This window comes from Astyanax mexicanus, chromosome 21 (assembly GCF_023375975.1).
Source record: "Astyanax mexicanus isolate ESR-SI-001 chromosome 21, AstMex3_surface, whole genome shotgun sequence".
In the NCBI taxonomy this organism is placed as follows: domain Eukaryota; kingdom Metazoa; phylum Chordata; class Actinopteri; order Characiformes; family Acestrorhamphidae; genus Astyanax; species Astyanax mexicanus.
Genome location: NC_064428.1, coordinates 37,971,009 through 37,992,774, shown reverse-complemented (window position 1 = coordinate 37,992,774; position 21,766 = coordinate 37,971,009). Strand labels below are relative to the sequence as shown.

Genomic DNA, 21,766 nt, shown 5'->3' with positions numbered 1-21,766 from the left:
ATACAAAACTTAACAAATGACTTGTTTTTATAATGTTTTTATAAATAGTTTAATTTCTTACCGCTTGTGGAAGGACCTGAGCGGTGATGTTCTCAATCTGGTTAAACAGATCTGCTCCACACTGTGAGGTAAAGTTGGCCTAAAACAAGAATCCAGTATGTTTATATTATATAAGTACATCAGTTAGATCTTAGTTAAAGCTCAGCGATCAGATAGATCAGTCATTAAATGTAATGAAACTGTTCCAGACCTGGCAACCTTCAGACATTGTGATATTCGGGGGCACTTCTGTAAGAGAATTACACATCAGTAATAACAAAGTTAACCCAGCACCACTATAAACAGAGGTGGAGTTACAGTAAATACATTATTAGGAGGTACCATTATCATCAAATATGCAGTTTCATAACAATACATTCTTATAATAATAAAAGCTGTAGTAATAGTAATAGTATTAGTAGACATGTCAGAAATGGCAGCAGCAGGAGTAGCAGTATTAGTACTGGTAGCAGTAGTTGAGGAAATATCAGTAGTTGGTAGAAATTGGTAGAATAGTAGTAGATGTAGTAGTAATCTACTGTAGTTGTAATGCTGGTAAAAGTATTATTAGAAGTTATTGAATAGTCTTCGTTTTTGTAGCAGTAATAGTTATAGTACAAGTAGTGTGGTACTTGTAATATTGAAGTAGAATAGTATTAGTTTTAGAAGAAATGGGAACAGAGACAGCACTACCAGCAATAATAATAATAATAATAATAATAATAATAATGGTAACTGTAGTAACAGTAGTAGTAGAACAATAGTAACTTTAGTATTAATTGCAATAGTAAATCTATCTATTGTAATAAGGTAAATGCACACTGTTTTTTCTGTAATTAAAAACATGTGACCCACACTCATTGTTGTGATTAGGAAATAGTAAAAGATAAAAAAAACCTGTTGTTGCAGAGATCGGCAGCTGGGGGTTCACATCTGAGAAAAGTGCAACAAAACCATTAGTTAAAGTAGTTGTCATACGCCTAATTTGTATGTCACTGGTCTGAAAGTCTCATATTGTAAGTCTCATATTTAATCTTACCCTGATTATCTAATTCCACATTTAAAGTGCTAAATAACACTGATTAACAACTAAATCAATAATCACTGATCAGAAAATGCAGTTGTTACATTAAAAATAAGACAGGTTAATGTCAGAACATACCCAATTAAGCAACATGATCATAGTTAATTAACACTTAATTTATGTTATTGTGTTTGTTTATTGAGGTTCTTTAAAAATATCATTAAAATATAAACTATATAATTCAAATACCTGCACAGTAAGCTGCAGTGCAGAAACTTGTTTTGACAAACTCGTAGACGTAATAGTTTTCTTTACAGGCTTTGACTTGAATTGGGAATGATCTGTAGTAACAGCAGTCACTTCCTGAATTCCCACAGATCCCACGAGTGACTATTCCATCAGATATCTGAGGATGAGAACCGCTGAGCCACAGAGGAACATTAGTTCCACATCTGGAGACATTGATGCAGCTCTCTGGCATCTGGGTGCTCATCCCCTTATACAGCAGCCGGTACCATCCATTCCAGTTAGTGGAGCCATCACAGTTGGATCCTCCAGTCTCATTAGTGCCTCTCCATGATTGGTCCAGAGAAATGTAGTTACTGCAGGGATCATAACTGGGAGTGTTGACAACAACTGTCACAAAAACAGATCAAAATATTAACAAATTAATAAAAACGAAAGCTTTTAATCTGGAATAAAATATCAGTGACCGAAAACCAAAGTTTAGATTTTTTTTTAGGTTTTAGGTTTAGGAGTTGATTCCAAGTTTTAAACCTACATTTGTTTGCTGCTAAAAGTAAACGCTTCAAGTCTAAATAGGTATTGATGGAGGTAAAAGAGGCCATCATTAAACAAACAACTGTTTTGGTTTATTTCTGGTTGTCAATTCTGTACGTGTAGACCCATAATTATATTTTAGGATTTTTGTGGACTTCTTTAAGACATCTTGCAATCTTAATTGATAATTGATCAGACAGTAGAACTTTCTTTTTTTTAAAACAGATGTTTAATATGTTTTTAAGGGTCAAACAAATAAATGGTACACACCCAAAACAAACAGACAAAACACTAATAAATGAGTATGTAGGTAATCACAAGCATATTCGTAATATATCAGCTTAGAAGAACCACTTTTTTCACTTTCTCTGGTAATCTCAATGACTTGATTTGCTTTTATACATTCATTCAGTAGAACTGTACATCTAATCATTAGTATTATTATTATTGATTTTTCACAGGTAATTTAAACATAAATAAACATAAATACAGTAAAATGGGTACTATTATTAAACCAGCAGATCTTTATTTAGACAGTATAATATGCACACATTTAGATATAAAATGTTGAGTGAAACTTACCTGGTGCTGTTGTGCTGTTCATTTTCATTGGGTCAGTGACTGGAGTGATGGAATTCACATCTAAATAAAGGAAATATTGTGGCGTGGAAGAGGAAGGAGGACCCGTGAGACTCATTTCAATAGCTCAACAGCTCTTTATTAACTGGCTTGCCACTCACTTACAGCCTTTAACAAGGCTAGGAGAGCGAAACCAAACCACACACAGACACACAGCACAGCCAGGGCACCAAAACCACTACTCATCTACTCTATGGTGAGTGCCCTGACTGGCGCTCATCTGCATGGCCCCTCCCCATAACCTAGGAAACAGGGGAGGGACCAACTACGTAGCCTGGAACACACAGCACACATAACACAACAGAACACGTGGGGCCACACACACACAGAACAGAAACAGGCCTAATGCAGCCACACACACACGCCCCAGAGCCGCCACATAGCCCCCCTCCCAAGGGTCAGCCGTCCCGGGGACCCCACAAACCCAAAAAGAACAAATAAACTTTTTTTTTTTTTTTAACAATTAGTCGCACACAAAGTCATTAAGGCGGGCGGCCTGCGTGCCCGCGGCCGCCGTGAGGGGCCGGGCACAGTGCCACCCGCCAGCAGCTCCGCAGAGCCAGAGTTCGGGTCAGGCTCGGGGGCAGGTTCGGCAGGTTCCGCACCGCCGCCCACCGTGTCCAACAGTTTTGGACGGTAAGGGGCCAACCGATTGCGGTGCACTATCATGGTGCGTCTTCCCCGGGGGATCCTATAGACCACATCCCCCACCCTTCCAACGACAGCACACGGCCCCACCCATGCAGATTGCAGTTTCGGGCACAGTCCCTTCTTCCGCTGCGGGTTGAACAGCCAGACCTCCGCCCCCACGGATAAAGGCTCCCCAAAGCAGCGCATGTCATACGCCCGGTTCATCGGGCTGCCATACACCCGCTCCATCGGGCTGCCAGATTGGTAAGGATGAAGCGGCGCACGGGGCAATCTCGTCGGACCCTTCTTAGCAGCACATGTGTTGCAGCAATGAACAAAGAGCTCAACATCAGCCCGACAGCCGTGCCAGTAGAAACGCTGCCGCAGGCGTCTCAGGGTTTTGGTGATGCCAAAGTGCCCCGCTCCAGGTGACCCATGGACTCCCCGTAGAACCGAGTCCCTAAGCGCACGCGGTACGACAACCTGACTTATTCGCTGCCCAGTTGCCGGGTCCTCCCACCTCCCCCCACGACGGCGTGACATTCGCACCGAGCGCGTGTACGGCCCACGATAAGTCTCAATCCGCCCGCTGCGCATCGCGGAGCCGTTCTACGGACACTTGGGCCGCCCCGACACTGCCAGCCACATCCGCTGAGACAGCAGCGCAATGAGCAGTCTCAGCGGATTTCTCCTCCGCACGAGCACAATGCTTACAGTCAACAGCCACACACGGCCGGCGAGACAAAGCGTCCGCATTACCATGGCTACGGCCCGGTCGGTGCACAACCTCAAAGCTAAACTCTTGGAGTCTAGATATCCAGCGCGCTAGCTGGCCCTCGGGCTCGCGGAAACGCATGAGCCACTGCAGCGAAGCGTGGTCGGTGCGCAGCAGAAATGGGACCCCATACACGTACGGTCGGAAATGTTTAAGGCTTTTGACCACCGCGAGTAGCTCCCGGCGCGTTACGCTCCGCCTTGTCCAGGAGGCGGCTATAGTACGCTATTACGCGCTCTGAGCCATCCTGAACTTGTGACAGGACCGCTCCGAGGCCACGGTCGCTCGCATCAGTATCCACAATGAAACCCTCCAACATCTTCGGATACGCTAAAATCGGAGCATTGCATAGACGGCTTTTTAGCTCTTCGAACGCTCGCTCCGCCTCGTCAGACAAGCAGAATTTCACACTCGGTCTAGTTAGATTATGAAGCGGCGCCGCCACATCCGCGAACCCCCTGATAAACCGCCTGTAATATGATGCGAGCCCCACGAAACTACGAACCATTTTCGCGTTACGTGGGACAGGCCAGTCACGGACAGCCTCCGTCTTTTTAGGGTCGGTTCCCACGCCAGCACCGCTCACTACATGGCCCAGAAAATTCACGCGCTGCCTCAGCAGGTTACACTTCGCCGGGTTGAGCTTTAGGTTAGCCGCCTGAATCGCGCCGAGCACCACCTCGAGGTGAGAGAGCACGGAGTCGAAGTCGGGCCCGTGCGCCATGACGTCATCCAGGTAAACAACGCAGCATGAACGCGGGATCCCGCATAACACGCGCTCCATTCCGGCCGGCCACACTGCGCTCGCTTGTGGCCATGCCCCCTGCAATGCCAGCACTCCAGCTGCGCGTCAGGCCGGCTCCGCCTCCATCTCGGTGTATCATGGGCTCCGGGCGACGCCCCCCACGGTTCCGGATGGCTGGACCGGATGAGTTCGGACTGCTCAGCCACCTCCACCTCCAGGGTCTGCGGGTCGGCTAGTCTCACATGTTTGCGCAGCTCGCCTGGCTCGAGGGCGCGCAGGAAATTATCCAGCGCGAGTCTTCTCTGAGCCGCTCGCGGAAATGCCGGATACGCTTGGCGGGTTAGCAGAGCCATCTCAGATGCCAGCACGCCCAGAGTCTCTCCCCGCTGCCGGCGCCTGTCCGCCACTAGCATTTTGGCGGCCGCCTCTAAAGGTTGGCGGCTGAAGCGGGTTCTCAGCGCCCGCGTCAAGTCAGACAGCACGCAGCGGCACTCCGTGGGGAGCTCGATCAGTACCCTCAGTGCGTCTCCCTGCAGAGCCAGACAAGAGGTTGGCCGCCGTCTCAGCGTCCGTCCAGCCAGCACGGCCCGCCACGATCTCCAGCTGAGCTTCGAAGGCCGTCCAGTCAGCGCTGCCGTCATAGTATGTCAGGCGGGGATGAGCCATTAAGCTCGCCGTCCCCGTCCCCACGCCATCCGCTCCGCGAGCTGGCGCCGCCATCCTCGTGTCCACTCCGCTGGTGAGCCTTGCCCCTCATCCCTTGGTCCGCCGTCATCCTCTTCAGCCGTTCGATTTCCCCTGCCAGCAGCTCCATATCTTCCAGCAGGGCCGCTTCTGACACCAAATGTGGCGTGGAAGAGGAAGGAGGACCCGTGAGACTCATTTCAATAGCTCAACAGCTCTTTATTAACTGGCTTGCCACTCACTTACAGCCTTTAACAAGGCTAGGAGAGCGAAACCAAACCACACACAGACACACAGCACAGCCAGGGCACCAAAACTACTACTCATCTACTCTATGGTGAGTGCCCTGACTGGCGCTCATCTGCATGGCCCCTCCCCATAACCTAGGAAACGGGGGAGGGACCAACTATGTAGCCTGGAACACACAGCACACATACACAACAGAACACATGGGGCCACACACACACAGAACAGAAACAGGCCTAATGCAGCCACACACACACGCCCCAGAGCCGCCACAATATTAAATCAATGCAAAATCATTAACCTTAATATTCATTTTAAAACACAAATTAAAACATTTTGGAGTGAATCTGAGTACCTGTGCAATAAGCTGCATAGCAGATGTTTGGACTGAAGAACTCATAAACGTAGTAATTTGCTGGACACGCTTTAACTTGTATTAACACAGAATATTCACAGCAGCCACCATGAATCCAGCTCCCACAGGCCTGACGAGTGATAATTCCATCTGATATCTGAGGGTGAGCACCATTCAGCCAAAAGGTGACAGAAGTGCCACATCTATAATAACTAGTGCAGCTCTCTGGCATCCGGATATTCATTCCATTATACAGCAGTCGGTACCAGACGTTTCTGTTGAAGTTGTCATCACAATTCCACATTTGAGATCCATTAGTGGCTCTCCAGGGCTGGTCCAGAGCAGTGTAGGAGAAGCAGGGATCACCAGTAACTGATTTTGAAGAAAATAAAATGTTAATCAGTAGTGAAATAACTCAACATTTTCCCATAAACATATACATGAACATAAACAGAGGCAGTTTTCTGATTTTCTGTACTAAACAAGTTTTGGGAAATCAAGTTGCAGGATCATTTTCTTGGTTGCTAGAAAAAAATCTGCTAATAACAATATGGTGTTGCATAAGCCCTGTGTATAATTTTGTTTTTGGAAGTTAAACCAAACTGTATCTCTATTTAAAGAAGAGCCTGCAGTATTCTACCAAAGAGTTATATATAAATGATACTCTTACAATTATCCACAAGCCTTATTCAGTCAGTCAGAGTATGAATTCTAGGTGTACTGCCCCATGGTACTCTATAGGCTCAAAGTGCAGAGTGAACTTGTAAATAGAAAAAGTAAGAAGAGGCTGTAAGATAGAAAAGCATCTGAAGCTCCTGAAATTCTAGCAGGCCACTATTCCCACACCTCACCTATCGTATTTACACCTTGAGAAGACCATAAAAAGTTACAAAAAGGTTTCCCACAATCAAAAACCTAAAGTTATGCCATAAAGGGGTTTGTATATAGGGCTGGTTTGAAACCTTCATAAATTTCCCATTTTAGGGTCTAGTCTATGAGGTTTAACCAAGCCCAATTCAATAGATCTTTTCTAACAAATATTTTCTGTGAAATTAAAATCAGTAGTATTCTTGAATTAGGGAGAGACAAAACTTTCTAAATTATGGTATGGGTGTCCGAGCCAGGCCGAGCACCAAGGAGGTTTAAAAAGGGGCTTTTCCCTTTCAAGAGTGTCCTGCCCCATTTAATATACCTAATAATTCACAATTTACCAATAAATAATTTAACTTTTTGTCTGAAGCAGTTTGTAGTGTTTTGCACAGTTTGACTATTACAGTTAAAGCAGTGTTGGTATCTGTCAGTCAAATTCACGATTCATGCTGTTAAAGATGTTATTCATTGGTCAAACTTTCTAAAAGAGAACTTACAAAGCTCTTCTCTATGCAAAACAATGTGTTATCCTAAGACACAGTGCAGTTTGTTTTGAACAGCATTTATCCAGCGAATTTAGCAAAGAATGGTCAGAAAACAAAAAGAAAATGTCAACTTGATTGTTAGGGTCAGGTGTTGTTAGTCGTGTCTATATGGTAATTCTGGAGTAACACTGAAGTGCACAAAGGTTTGCCACAGAGACTAAAATAAATAAATAAATAAATAAAATGAATAAATGTTCACCTCACCATCATTAGACAAAACAAACAAAAAAAACTTGCTGTGTATCGTGTATGGTTTCTTTCTGATGGTAGATTCTGTATTTCAATTCTGTTGTGGAGCTATCAGTAGACCTGTGATATTATTTTAGAATTGTGGAGACTTTTATGGGTCATCTTGCGGTCTGATCTTGGACGTAATTGCTTGGACATCCTGGTCTAGCCATGTTGGCAGTTGTTTTAAATAGAACGTCTGATTTTTAATAGTTCTGACGTTTTTTTAACCCCTCCGATATATCTTCATCTACCCCTTTCATTCTGAATTCCTAATAGTATACACTCAACACAAACAGTAAATCAAACATCAGACAAAACACTAGTAAATACTGTGTACATATTTTCAAACATATTCCTAATATATAACTTAAAAGGAACCATTATTTCCACTTTCTCTGGTAATCTCAATGAGTTGATTCGTTTTTATAGATTGAGTACTCTGCACCTGATCACACTATTAAGATAATTTTACAGATGCAAGCAAACATACTGTATTTACAATAAAAAAAGACTGTTATCTAGTCACAATATGTAAAAGCCTCCCATTGGATAATTGCTGCATAAGTGATCAGGTTTCAGCTGGCAACTAGCTATTTTACCCTAACTGATGCAGTGAGTAGCTTCTCATTAAGATCATCAACAGCATCTCAATCAGACTTTGACTAGGCCACTCCAAAACCTTCTTTTCGTCTTGCTTCATTTAGCACCCCTAAAAATTGTCTTTATTTACACAATAAAATATTCACATTTTAATATAAAATATTGAGTAATTATTTGAAATGTATAAGTGAAACTTACCTGGTGCTGTTGTGCTGTTCACCTTTCCTGGGTTAGTGACTGGAGGGATGGAATTTACATCTAAAATAAGGACAAATTAAACTTAATGAAACAAATAATTAACCCTAACATTAATTTAAAAGCATGAAGTAAAGCTTTTAAAGTGAATCTGAGTACCTGCACAATAAGCTCCATAGCAGACGTTTGTATTGACGAACTCATAAACGTAGTAATTTTCTGGACACGCTTTAAGTCAAATTGATACAGACCATGTACAGCAGTTACTTATCCAACTCCCACAGGCCTGACGAGTGATAATTCCATCTGATATCTGAGGGTGAGGACCATTCAGCCAAAATGTGGCAGAAGTTCCACATCTGTTATAATTAATGCAGCTTTCTGCCATCCGGATGTTCATCCCGTTATACAGCAGTCTGTACCAGATGTTCCCACTGAAGTTGTCACAGTTCCACATTTGAGATCCATTAGTGGCTCTCCAGGGCTGGTCCAGAGTGGTGTAGGAGAAGCAGGGATCACCAGTAGAGGTCTGCACTCCCGCGGGAGTCCCGCGGGACCCGCGGGACCCGTCAGAATATGTTGCGGCGCGGGACAAAACTGAATTGTTATTGGCGGGAGCGGTAATTTAATCAATACAGGCCATGCGGGAGCGGGACCACATTAACATGTGGTCCCGCTCCCGCAAATTGATAAATAGTTAAGAAAATTATAATAATCACGCTATGATTCCCATGCAAGCAACAAAAAAACACAAGAAAAATCTCTCGGAGGATGGACACACACACACACATTTTCAGCATCTCCAGCAGGCGTGTGCAGAGGAGGGGGGGGGGGGAGGGGGGTGTGTAATTTAAAGGACGACATTTACTATACTGGTGCAAAATAATAATAATAATAATAATAATAATAATAATAACAATAATAATAATAACAATAACAAAAACATTGTTATTATTATTATTGTTATTATTATTATTATTATTATTAATAATAATAATACAAATATTAATTAAACTAATTGAATTTAATTTTTTATATTTTTACATTTATTATTTTATATAATATAGATCCACTTCTAATCCACTTCTAGGATTCTTGATGCACCTGATGGCATGTGTTTGGACTGCGAACTGAATTGCTGTTTTAATAAATACATATGTAAATTTGAAGCACTAAATGTAATTAATTCAATTCATATTAGGACTGCGGGACGGGAGCGGCGGGAATGTGTATGTGGCGGGCGGCAGCGGGATTAAAAGAAGTGATTTTTTTGCGGGAGCGGGCGGGAGCGGGACAAAAAGACGCGGGAGCGGGCGGGAGCGGGTTTAAAAAAACAGTCCCGCGCAGACCTCTAATCACCAGTAACTAATTTCGAAGACAATAAAATTAATCAGTCTTGAAAAGTTTTTTTTTTTTTCTTAGCAGATTTTGAAAACCATGTATAATTTTCATATATTTATATTAGTCTTGTCAGTCGCTTAAATCGTTGCATTATTTACATCAATATTTTGTGAACAATCATGTTCACCGTATTTTTTGGATGGAGAGGAAAATTTAGTGTAGTGTGTTAATTATAATATCTCTGGGAAGTATTGATTAAATGGAAATTTTTAAGCAACAATAGTAGAGTAATTCCATTTACAACATGGAAAGGTGTGTTTACCTCACTACGTAACACCCTAATCACCAGGCTCTAATAAAAAAATACAGTGTCAGTAATTAACGTGTTAAAGTTTTTAGGATTAATCACATGTGATAACGTATTAACATTGACATCCATAGTTGTTTTGTGTTTCTGCTTTATTTAAACATATTGTTGCTTGATATAGGTTTTATAAACAGAGTGGTCGGGTAGGTTTGTTAGATATAACTCTTCTCTACATTTTGACAGCATTTTATAATTGAACAACAACAAAAACCTAAACAATATACTTAAAAACACAGAATTTCAATCAATCTACTTACATTAACCTGCAATTAAACTACTCTTCCAGATTATCTGTGCAATTACACATTCTCACCAAAGAGGGCTCTAAATCCCCAAATCCTTACAGACTGTTGCTTTAAACAGTACTTACCTGCAGTGCTGCTCTTTATTACTGCACTTAGTATGACCACATGGACCCCTGGTGGAAAGATAAAACACTGAATATTTATAAATCCAGATGAGGGTAAATATTTACACACTGTCTACACACAGAAACACTGAAATAACTTAATTAATTAATAACTTAGTTCAAATAATATAATATTTTACAAATATTTTAACAATAGATTTCTTTACACACCATTACCAAGTTAAATTCAACCCCAGTAAAGAATATGTGGAGAGTTTGGAAATGAAAAAAAAATGACTACGACAACCTTGAAAAAAGGTTTTCACTTTACTTTCAGTGCAGCTGAAACTCCCTCAAGAAGTTCAGTGAGGATCTCTGAATGATCCAATGTTGATCTAAATGACTGATGATGATAAATAGAATCCACCTGTGTGTAATCAAGTCTCCTGCTCTGTGATAGTCTTAGAGTTCTGTTTAAAGTGCAGAGAGTATCATGGAGACCAAGGAAAAACACACCAGGCAGCTCAGAGATACTGTTGTGGAGAAGTTGAAAGCCGGATTTAAATACAAAAAGATTTCCCAAGCTTTAAACATCTCAAGGAGCACTGTGTGCAAGAGATCATATTGAAGCGGAAGGACTATCAGACCACTGCAGATCTACCAAAACCCGGCCGTCCCTCTAAACTTTCAGCTCAAACGAGGAGAGGACTGATCAGAGATGCAGCCAAGAGGCCCATGATCACTCTGGATGAACTGCAGAGACTGGATAAACTACAGCTGAGGTGGAAGAATCTGTTGGCAGGACAACAATCAGTCATACACTGCATAAATCTGGCCTTTATGGAAGAGTGGAAAGAAGAAAACCACTGTGCTGTATGTAAAGCAAGCGTGTGGAAGAAAGTGCTGTAGACAGATGAAACCAATATCAAATATAAAGTGCTTTGTGTGGCTGAAAATAACACTGCTAAACACCCTTAACACACCATCCCCCATGGCGGTGGCAGCATCAGGGTTTGGGCCTGCTTTGCTTCAGCAGGGACAGATTTGGGAAGATGGTTAAAATTGATGGGAAGATGGATGGAGATAAATACAGGATCATTCTGGAAAAAAAACTGTTGGAGTCTGTAAAAGACCTGAAACTGGGACGGAGATTTACTGTATCTTCCAACAAGACAATGACCCAAAACATAAAGCTAAATCTACAATTGAATAAAAAAATAAACAGGTGTTAGAATGGCCGAAGTCCAGACCTGAATCTAATGGAGAATCTGTGGAAAGAGCTGAAAACTGCTGTTCATCACAAACCAACGCTCTCCATCCATGTTTTATAAAGAAGAATGGGCTAAAATTTCGGTCTCTCGATTTGCAAAACTGATAGAGACAAAACCCAAGTGACTTGCAGCTGTAATCACAGCAAAAGGTGGTGCTGCAAACTTTTAACACAAGGGGCCCGAATAATATTGCCCCACTTTTCAGTTTTTTATTTAAAAATAAAATGTTTGAAACATCCAATAAATTTTGTTCCACTTCATGATTGTGTCCCACTTGTTGTTGATTCGTCACAAAAAAACAATTTCATATCTTTATGTTTGAAGCCTGAAATGTGGCAAAAGGTTGAAAAGTTCAAGGGGGCTGAATACTTTTGCAAGGCACTGGACATTTATTTCCAAGAAATTGTTAAGGGTGCCAATAATTGTGGAACAGGCCGTTTCATAAAAATGAATTATTTCTTAGGATTTGTACACATTTTAACTGGGGTGCCAATAATTATGGAGGGTGCCGTATGTCTTGTGCATCATTAAGATGTTTTCTGGGAATTTTTGCCTGGACTCTTTCCTGAACACCTGAAGGCCTGCAGTTCTTTGGATGTTGTTGTGGGGTCTTTTGTGACCTCTTGGATGAGTCGTCGCTGTGCTCTTGGGGTAATTTTGGTCGGCCGGTCACTCCTGGGAAGGTTCACCACTGTTCCACATTTTCACCATTTGTGGATAATGGCTCTCACTGTGGTTCACTGGAGTCAAAAAACCTGATCTCTTTTTTCTCATTTGTTCCTGATTTAACATGATGCATGATAAAAACTGTGATTAAAAACCAGGGTTATTCCACCAAATATTGATTTCTGAACTCTTAAAACTTTATGAATATGAACTTGTTTTCTTTGCATTATTTGAGGTCTGAAAGCTCTGCATCTGTGTGTGAATTTAAAATTAAAATTGGTGGCACAGTACAAACAGAAGGTGGCACTAAAACACTGTATTTAAACAACAGGATGTCTTCTGGTGTAGGCCTCAATAATATAAATAAAAACACCAGGAAATACATGCATTAAAACGTATATAAATTATGACATCTATCAATTATGACGCATATCAATTATGATAATCAAGAGGAAGATGGATGATCACAAGCCATCAAACCACCAAACTGAACTCCTTGATTTTTTGCACCAGGAGTAAAGCAGCATAAAGTTATCCAAAAGCAGTGTGTAAGACTGGTGGAGGAGAACATGATGCCAAGATTCATGAAAAAAACTGTGATTAAAAAAACAGAGTTAGTCCACCAAATATTGATTTCTGAACTCTTTCTAAAAAAAATTCTAAAATTTCTGTTATTTTTTCCAGAGCTGTATATATTTTTATACTTTACTATACAAGTTTATACATTTAGCTTCAATCAACCACACAATCTGTATTTCAGGAATCTTACACGATTTTGTGATTTTCTTTTTTTTCATTTTTGCATCTTGTAATGAAAGTAAATGGATAATAACAGCAGACTGATGGAGAACACAAAGCCTCTCTGTGAGTGGTCAGTCACCGCTCACAGTATATCCATCTGCAAGCTGATTGGCTCTTTAAGTTGAAGGGTGGGACTTTATTGGTAAACACTTTTTTACTTGTTAAGAGAGAACTCTCATTCATATTTGCCAGAAAAAGATCCAGTACAGAGAAAAATAAGAAAAATCTAAAAAGTCTTTGGGTTTTTACCAGTGTGTCCAATGAAAAACACTTATCTTCAAAACAGCAACTTTACAGGAGAGAGAAAAAACCTTGTAAACCTAAATGGAAGTCAATGTAAAAAGAGTTTATTTCAGGTCATTTTGAAGAGTTTCTATTGGTCCGTTCTTCAAGAAATTTTGGCACAGTGTAAGGGACAGTTTGTCTGTTCACATTATTTAGTAAACTAAAAAACAACAAAAATGGAGATAAGTGTTTTTCATAGGACAGTGGCGAGTGTAGGATCTACTTTAGTTAAGGTTTGATGTTTTTTGCTGGTTTACCGGTTTAAAAACCTGACCATCTAGTCAACCAAAATAACCAGAATAAATTAATCAGACTAACCAGCATAACCAGTCTGACCAGCCTACAGCATACAGATTTTGCACTTTCAAAGTTTGAATATAAAAAAAAATTATACTTCATACAAGATTAAAAATATATCCAAATACGCTGCAGTGGAATATATTTATATATTTATTATGTTTAAAATTCCGAGTAAAAAAGTGAAAGTATTATTCTTTTATGTTTTCTGCTTGAAGTTACCTTAAAATTGGGTTCAAACTTCACCATTAACAAAAATGAAAATGGGACTGTATACCTCTTTTTTATTTTTCACAGTTTTATGTCTTCTACAAATCCATCATTTAAAAAATTAAATGTAAAAACATTTTTTTTTTTGCTTTCTGATATGAACAAAAATATATTAGTCATTACATAAACACACTGCCACAGTCAAAAGAAGCAAAATAATATAATAAAAAAAAAATAAAAATAATAAATAAACAGAAAGTTGGAAATTACTAATAATATAATAATAATACCTTCTTTACCACACGGAATGCACAGGAAAAATATTAATAATGAAGTTTGAAGTCAAGTTTGTTCACAAATTGGTCAGAAAAAATGAAAATTGAACTGATAAACATAAATTACACAAAAATACACCGACCAAAAACAACTTAAACACCAACATTAGATTCTAATAAATTGTAGAAAAAGCTTTATCTAAAAAAGTAACTTTTTGATGTTGTAATTAAATAAAATGTGAAAAATACTCACATGTAAACAGATCAGTGATAATTCTTCTCATTTTGAGTAATTATCCGTGTTAAACTCCGTGTCCACGGGCAGTGGATCAGAATTAAACACTGGAAGTGCTATAACATGAAGGTCAATAATTTACATTTTTCAGTTTAAACAAATATTCCGGTTTTACCAGTGTGTTCCAACAGGCTGGAAGATTATGCCCTGAGATAAATGCAACAAGGAACAAAGAACATTTTATTTCCTCTGTATCATATTATATCCTACATATCTCTTTTTCCAATAATAAAAATTATATAATGATATAAAAGAAAAAGCACTTGTTCTAAATAAATGCATAAATTCCAAATTAATAGGACTAGAAACAAAGGAGTTAATAAGACACTACAAAGCAGAAAACGTTATATATTAGTGATTTTAGATGTTTTGTTTTACAAATATTTTGAATATATAAAATATATCCAAATTCAATGGAACTGTAGAGTCAAGAATGAGGACCTCCTGTCCTCAGCCAGAACACTGAAGATGGGGCACTACCAGTGGCGTGCACAGACATTTTGGGGGGCAAGTGCTCAGGGGGAAAAGGGGCTCTTTTTGCGCACGTGGAACACTTCATTATAAAAAATGTTGAATGAAATTTGACTTTTATTTGTAACATTCTCTAAACGTGAGTTTTCAATGGAAAAATGTCACACCACCAACTGATAAAATACTTATACAATATAGGGCAAACGGTAGGATTTTACTTGATGTGTATGTTACCTGGCTGGTGGGACACAGGGGAGAAGAAGCCTATCTGTTTCCGTGCGTACTGTGCTGAAGACTCACTGAACTGAACTGAACTGCTGCTGCTGCATCTAGTGTGCCTTGCGCGCAGTGTTGGGAAGGTTACTTTTAAAATGTAATCCCTTACAGATTACTGATTACATCACTCAAAATGTAATTTGTAACGTAATCAGTTACATTAATTCAATTGAGTAACGTAATCTGATTACTTTGGATTACTTACAATATTGTCATTTTTTTGAGCCTGAATGAATGTAGCAACCACATATTGCATATTATCCTTTTATTTTTCTTTCCAGTTAACAAATAGATAAACAAATAAAACAGCCTTTTCCATCACTCTATAAAAATACTTATGAAACCATTTCATCAAACAATTTTATGAAACACTTCAATAAATTGATGATAAAACCATTAAAAACCACTAAAAACCAAACAATGCAACAACAACTGTAAGCTATCTATTTGCAGGTTTGCCACTTTCTGCAGGGGGATTTTTCGCCAGGATTATCTAGGGGTGTAAATCACAAGATTCATTACGATACGATACGATACAATTATTTTAGTCAGCGATACGATAATGCACGATACCTCAAATTATGTCACGATACAATACGATACGATACGATTAAGTTAATACGATTTAATGCGATTACAATCTGTTCCTTTCCTAAGAACTCACAAATGCAAACAAAATATAATTTGAATGTTTCATTATTAAATGTCAAATGCAGTGTAATCATAAACAGTCAACAATAATTCACTTCAACACTTTAATTTCCATTATTTAGGTTCCATTTGAGAACATCAAAATGTAAAAAAAAAAAACTCTACGTTTCCTGATTCAGTAGGGTCTTGACAAACAAATTACAAAATGTATCATTTATAGCACAAAGCATTGAAGAGTTGCACTGCATTATATTATGTGTCCACCAGGCGTCTCCAAAGTGTTCCAGAGCGCCCCTGATCTAATACAAAAATACACAAGTAAATCTGTCTCTATACAACAAGAGTTTTTAATATTTTTGTTTGTTTGTTTGTTTGTTTGTCTATTTCAGAGTAATATTAATATTTGTTTGTTGAAATGACACACAAAATCACACGTATGCGTGCTGTGGGCGCACTTATGTTTAGCAGAGGGATTTTGGTGACAGCGGTTAGGCATGCCCCACCCCCAGCCATTAGGAGACCAATCAGGGCAAATTACGTACCAGTGTGGACAATTGGTTGAAATAGGTGTCAATCACTTTTGTGACCCTGGAGAAAGGCTATGACCGGATTTGATTGGATTGATCCAACGCTCACGTTATTGGTTCAAAAGACGATCACTCAAGAAAAATAGTGGTTTGTGGACCAATAAAAAACACAGAATCTAGAAGAGGACATCCTTAGCTTTGTATTCACGTACAACTTTACATTGTGTGGTCGCTAGGATCCTGAGAATATTACGTTGCGGTTGCGCTGAAACTAAACGCATGTTTGTGAGGAGAAGTGAACAGGAGAATAAAGGACTTTATGGATATTTTATCTGCGGGTCAGTGCTGTACTGTGGATGCTGTGATAGTAAGTGAATTTTCTATAATATAATCTGATGTTATTTTATACACTAATAATACTTATAAGGCTATTTTGTTGGGGAGGCGTGTTCCTCATGTAAATGATGTGAAAAAACAGTCTGTTTTAGTTGGAGATTTCTGGCGACTGGTTTAATGTATATGGTTGTAAATTTGCATGCAGGTAGTTAAAGTAGTATTAATGAATATGAGTTGGTTAGTTGGTCGGTGTGTTTAGAATATCTAACTCTAATTTAAATAGTCAGAAGGGCCCGCCGACGGGCCCGCTAGAGGGCGCTTCTGCAGCAAAAACATTCTGAGCAGGAGGTTGTGAATCATAGAATATTCTGATGTCATGATTTATGTGAATGTTATTTGCATTTTGTCAGTGTTGGATCGGAAGACCAAAAAAAAGGAAAGTACCGCAATGTAATCCTTTTATTTTAGCAGAGTAACGGAAATCTGATTACCACTTACTGAAGCAGTAACGGATTACAGTTACTCATAATTTGTAATCTGATTTCGTTACGTTACATGTAATCCATTACTTCCCAACACTGCTTGCGCGCGACCGAGCAGGGTCACTTAAAAAAAAAAAGTTTCAAAAGGGCACTTTGGTTGATAAATGGCAGAGTTGATGTCTATGTCTGCACGCCTCTGGGCACTACACTGCGTTCCAAATTATTATGCAAAGGATATTTTCCCCTGATTTTCCTCAAAGGTCGATACAAATAACAGTCAGTATAATAAAAGTCATCACCCGTTAGAGTATAAACCCAATCTTACTAAACAAACCTCCCGATGATAACAGTATATTCTTCAAAAATAAAAAACTCAAAATGCATGTTTCAAATGATCATGCACAGCAGAGTTTTAAAACATTTTATAGGTTGTAAAGAACTGAAACTGGTCATATGTTGATTTTCCTAACAAGCCGAGTTACATGTTAACATAGGAACCCTTCATTTATATCACCTTCGTAATTCTTGTATCTATTGAACTTGTGAGTTTTTGGAGAGTTTCTGCTTGAATTTCTTTGCATGATGTCAGAACAGCCCCTCCCATCCTCATGGATCTGCAGCTTGATACTTCAAAGGTTCTCTATAGGGTTCAGGAGGTGGAAGAATTTGTGGTCAGTCAGAAACTCTATATACTTTACTGAGTAATTTTCACACCTTCAGGGACCCTAAAGGGGCTGCCAGCTCTATCTCCATGAATCCGGCACAACACATGACTCCGCCCCTCTCTGGATCCCCTGCGGCCGTTTCTGCTTGTGAGCTCTGGTTAAGGGTGGGTGAATAGTAGCTTTATGCACCACAGCGAGCCTTAAGGACTCCAGAGGAAACAGCAGCTTCAAATACCTGTTTGCTGGTTTGTTACGGCATTTTAGCAGCTGCTCTCTTAATCCGATGGACTTGCCTGGAAGAAACCTTCCTCATTTTATTGCCTTTATCTGCAGGAACCCGTCTGTGCTCTGAATCAGCCATAAATCTCTTCACAGTATGATGATTACAATGAAGATTTCATGAAATATCTAATGTTTTCATACCTTATCCAAGGCATTGCACTATGTGATGCTTTTCAGCAGCATTTTGCTTGAAACCTGTGGCCTGCTTAATAATGTGGAATGTGCTTCTTAAGTAGTTTTCCTTTAATTGGGCTCACCTGGCAAATAAATTTTTACAGGTGTCTGAGATTGATTTCAGTGGTCCAAAGAGCCCTGAGACACAATACCATCCATGAGTTTAATTGAGAAACAAAAAAAAATAATCTTTGACACTTAAATCTGCATCTGTAAAGTTGCATAATAATTTGGAATGCGGTGTAGATGGGTCTTCCAGCATCAAATCAAATCAAATTTATTTGTATAGCGCTTTTTACAACAGGTGTTGGCACAAAGCAGCTTTACAGAAACATGATTACAGGACAAAGAATCAGGCAAAACATTACACATAGAAAATACAGAATACAGAACCCCCAGTGAAAAACTCCCTCAGAGCTGCAGGAGGAGGAAGAAACCTTGAGAGGACCAAGACTCACATTTAAGGGGGGGGGGGGGCATCCTACCACTGGTCAAACGGCTTTTAAATTAAAATTTAAAAAGTCTTTTATACATCCACAAAGGTTTTATATATACAGGAGTGTAATAGCGCGCCATTAATGGCTTGGATGTAATCTGTAGTGGAGAGTGAGATGGATGATGAGCAGCTAATCTGTGGTGGGTGGTGGATGGAGAAGAGCTGACTTCAGAAACTCCATCAGTCTGGCCGAACAGGAGACGCGAGAGCCTGAGGGTCCAACATCAGTATCGGGTCAGACAGGTGGGCAGTCAGTAACTCGGAGGAAGGCAGAGAGATGGAATTAGTTTTGACTGGATTTATGTAAAACAGAGAATATAAAACATTATCAGAGTGTGGCTAATGACTCCGGCAGAACTGAATAAAACAGCCTAACTAAAGGCAGAGAGCCAGAAGGTAACATAGACATGGAAGCTCCCTGAAACACCAGAATCCACCCACTCCACCGTCCACAAACCTGAGTGACCGTGGGAGAACAACAGCACCAGCATCTCAGTTTACCACAATTTCCTCTGTCCATGAACCCCTGAATCTGCAGCCTTATCTAAAGGAAAAAAACATTAATTACCAAAAGCCAACCTAAACTAAACAAGTAAGTTTTCAGTCTAGACTTAAAGATTGAGACTGTGTCTGAGTCCCGAACATATTCGGGGAAATTATTCCAGAGTTGAGGTGCTTTATAAGAGAAAGCTCTTCCTCCTGCAGAGCTCCTCTGAATTTTAGGAACTACTAATAAACCAGCACCCTGAGATCTAAGTTTTCGTGGTGGTTCATAACAGGAGATGAGGTCTTGTAAATACTCCGGAGCGAGCCCGTGTAGGGCTTTATACGTTAACAGGAGAATTTTATAGTCTATGCGGAATTTAACTGGAAACCAGTGCAGTGCTGATAGGACTGGACTAATATGGTCAAATTTTCTAGTTTTAGTAAGGACCCTGGCTGCAGCATTTTGAACTAGCTGAAGTTTATTTAAGTTACTGCAGGAACATCCAGACAGTAGCGCATTACAATAATCTAGCCTTGAGGTAATGAAGGCATGGACTCATTTTTCAGAGGTTTAATTACAGCTGTTTTAAAGGCTTGGGGTACATGGCCCAGGGTGAGCGATGAGTTTACTATCATTAAGAGAGGTTTAATTATATCTGGCAGTACCTGTTTTAGTAATTTTGTGGGGACTGCATCAAGTGTGCAGGTTGTGCTGTTTGAAGAGGAGATAATTTTCTCTAGTTCTAGCTGTGGAAGTGGGTTAAAGACTTCCAACCTAACTTCAGTAACAGGGTTTTGTTCTAGATCAGCCAGACCAGATGACAGAGAGGATGTAATATTTATCTGTTTAATTTTATTCTGAATGTTTTTAATTTTACTATTGAAGAAGTCCATAAAATCGTTGCTGGTGTGAATGGCTGGGATCTGAGGTTCAGTACCTGCCTGGTTTTTAGTCAGTTTGGAAATAACACTAAAGAGAACTCTAGGATTATTTTTATTTATCTCGATCTGTGAGGCCAGATATGCTGAGCGGGCTTTATTTAGTTCTTTTCTATATTTAACAAGACTGTCTTTCCACGCAGAGTGAAACACTTCCAGTTTAGTTGATCGATATTTACGCACTAAATTTGGTACTAACTGCTTTAAGGTACGAGTTTGATCATTGTACCACGGTGCGAGCTTTTTCTGTCTCTCTATTTTGTGTTTAAGGGGTGCTACAACATCTAAGGTAGAGCGAAAGGTATTTTCTAACCCTTCGGTTAGTTTGTCTAGTTCTACTGGGTCTATAGGAGAATATATTAGAGTTGATAAGTCGGGAAGCTTATCTGTAAATTGTTGGGCTGTAAAAGGCGTAATTGAACGTTTCATGGAGTAGCTAGGGGATGTACATATATTATGACTGAGATGTAATTTAAATGAAATAAGGTAATGATCTGAAATTGCGGAGGTTTGAGAACGAATATTCGGGTTATCTATGCTCACACCCAGGGTCAAAACTAAATCCAGAGTATGATTACAGTAATGAGTAGGTCCTGTTATATTTTGAATAATACCAACTGAGTCTAAAATCGATGTGAATGCCTTTTTTAATGGATCATCCAATTTTTCGAATCGAATGTTGAAGTCTCCAACTATAATCACTTTATCATTACTTACTGCTAAGTCTGTGACAAAATCACTAAATTCTTTTAAAAATTCTAAATAGGGCCCTGGTGGTCTGTAGATGTTAATTAAGGAAAATGCATTCTTTTTTTGTAACTGGATTAATTATACTGGTGTAAAGAAGCTCAAAAGAAGTAAAATTATCATAGTGTTTCTGATTGCTAACTAAGGTACTTCGGAAAAGTATGCAGACCCCACCTCCTCTACCGGACAATCTCGGATTGTGTATATAATTATAGCCTGCAGGGGTGGCTTCATTTAATGCTACATATTCATTTGGCCTAATCCAGGTTTCTGTCAGACACAGAACATCGAATTTCTGATCAGTTATCATTTCATTCACTAGAACTGCTTTTGAATTTAGAGATCTAATATTAAGTAAACCAATCTTTAGGTTTGAAGTGTTGTTACTACAGTCTGGATATGATTGTTTAATATAAGTTAAGTTATTTAGATTGACTGTTTTAGTTTTTTGATGTTTTTGTTTGACTCGGGGGACAGACACAGTCTGAATACATTGGTATCTATGTAACGTCTCTTTGCAGCTTGCAGACGGTTGGTTAAGCCTCTCTGTCTGCGGCCTGGTCCCGGCTCTGGATTGTCAGCAGCTTCTAACACTACTCTGCCGACTAGCTAAAAGACTATGAGCTATGCTGCATGAAAGTAAGGCAGCACCCTCCCGCGTGGGGTGGACACCATCCCTACCTAAAAGACCAGGCTTGCCCTCAAACTGTAGCCAGTTA

The 21,766-nt window shown here is 39.7% G+C and overlaps 1 protein-coding gene across 1 annotated transcript; it reads right to left on the bottom strand.

Annotated features, from left to right (window-relative positions):
• Positions 1–49: 49 nt before the first annotated feature.
• On the bottom strand, positions 50–6,280 carry LOC111190898 (uncharacterized). The gene is made up of 6 exons (XM_049469514.1): positions 5,918–6,280; positions 2,426–2,485; positions 1,313–1,699; positions 937–972; positions 251–288; positions 50–139 (listed from the first exon to the last, which is right to left on the bottom strand). Exons 1-6 carry the CDS (start codon positions 6,219–6,221, stop codon positions 50–52), a joined length of 915 nt encoding a protein of 304 aa, XP_049325471.1. The 5' UTR covers positions 6,222–6,280.
• Positions 6,281–21,766: the final 15,486 nt, after the last annotated feature.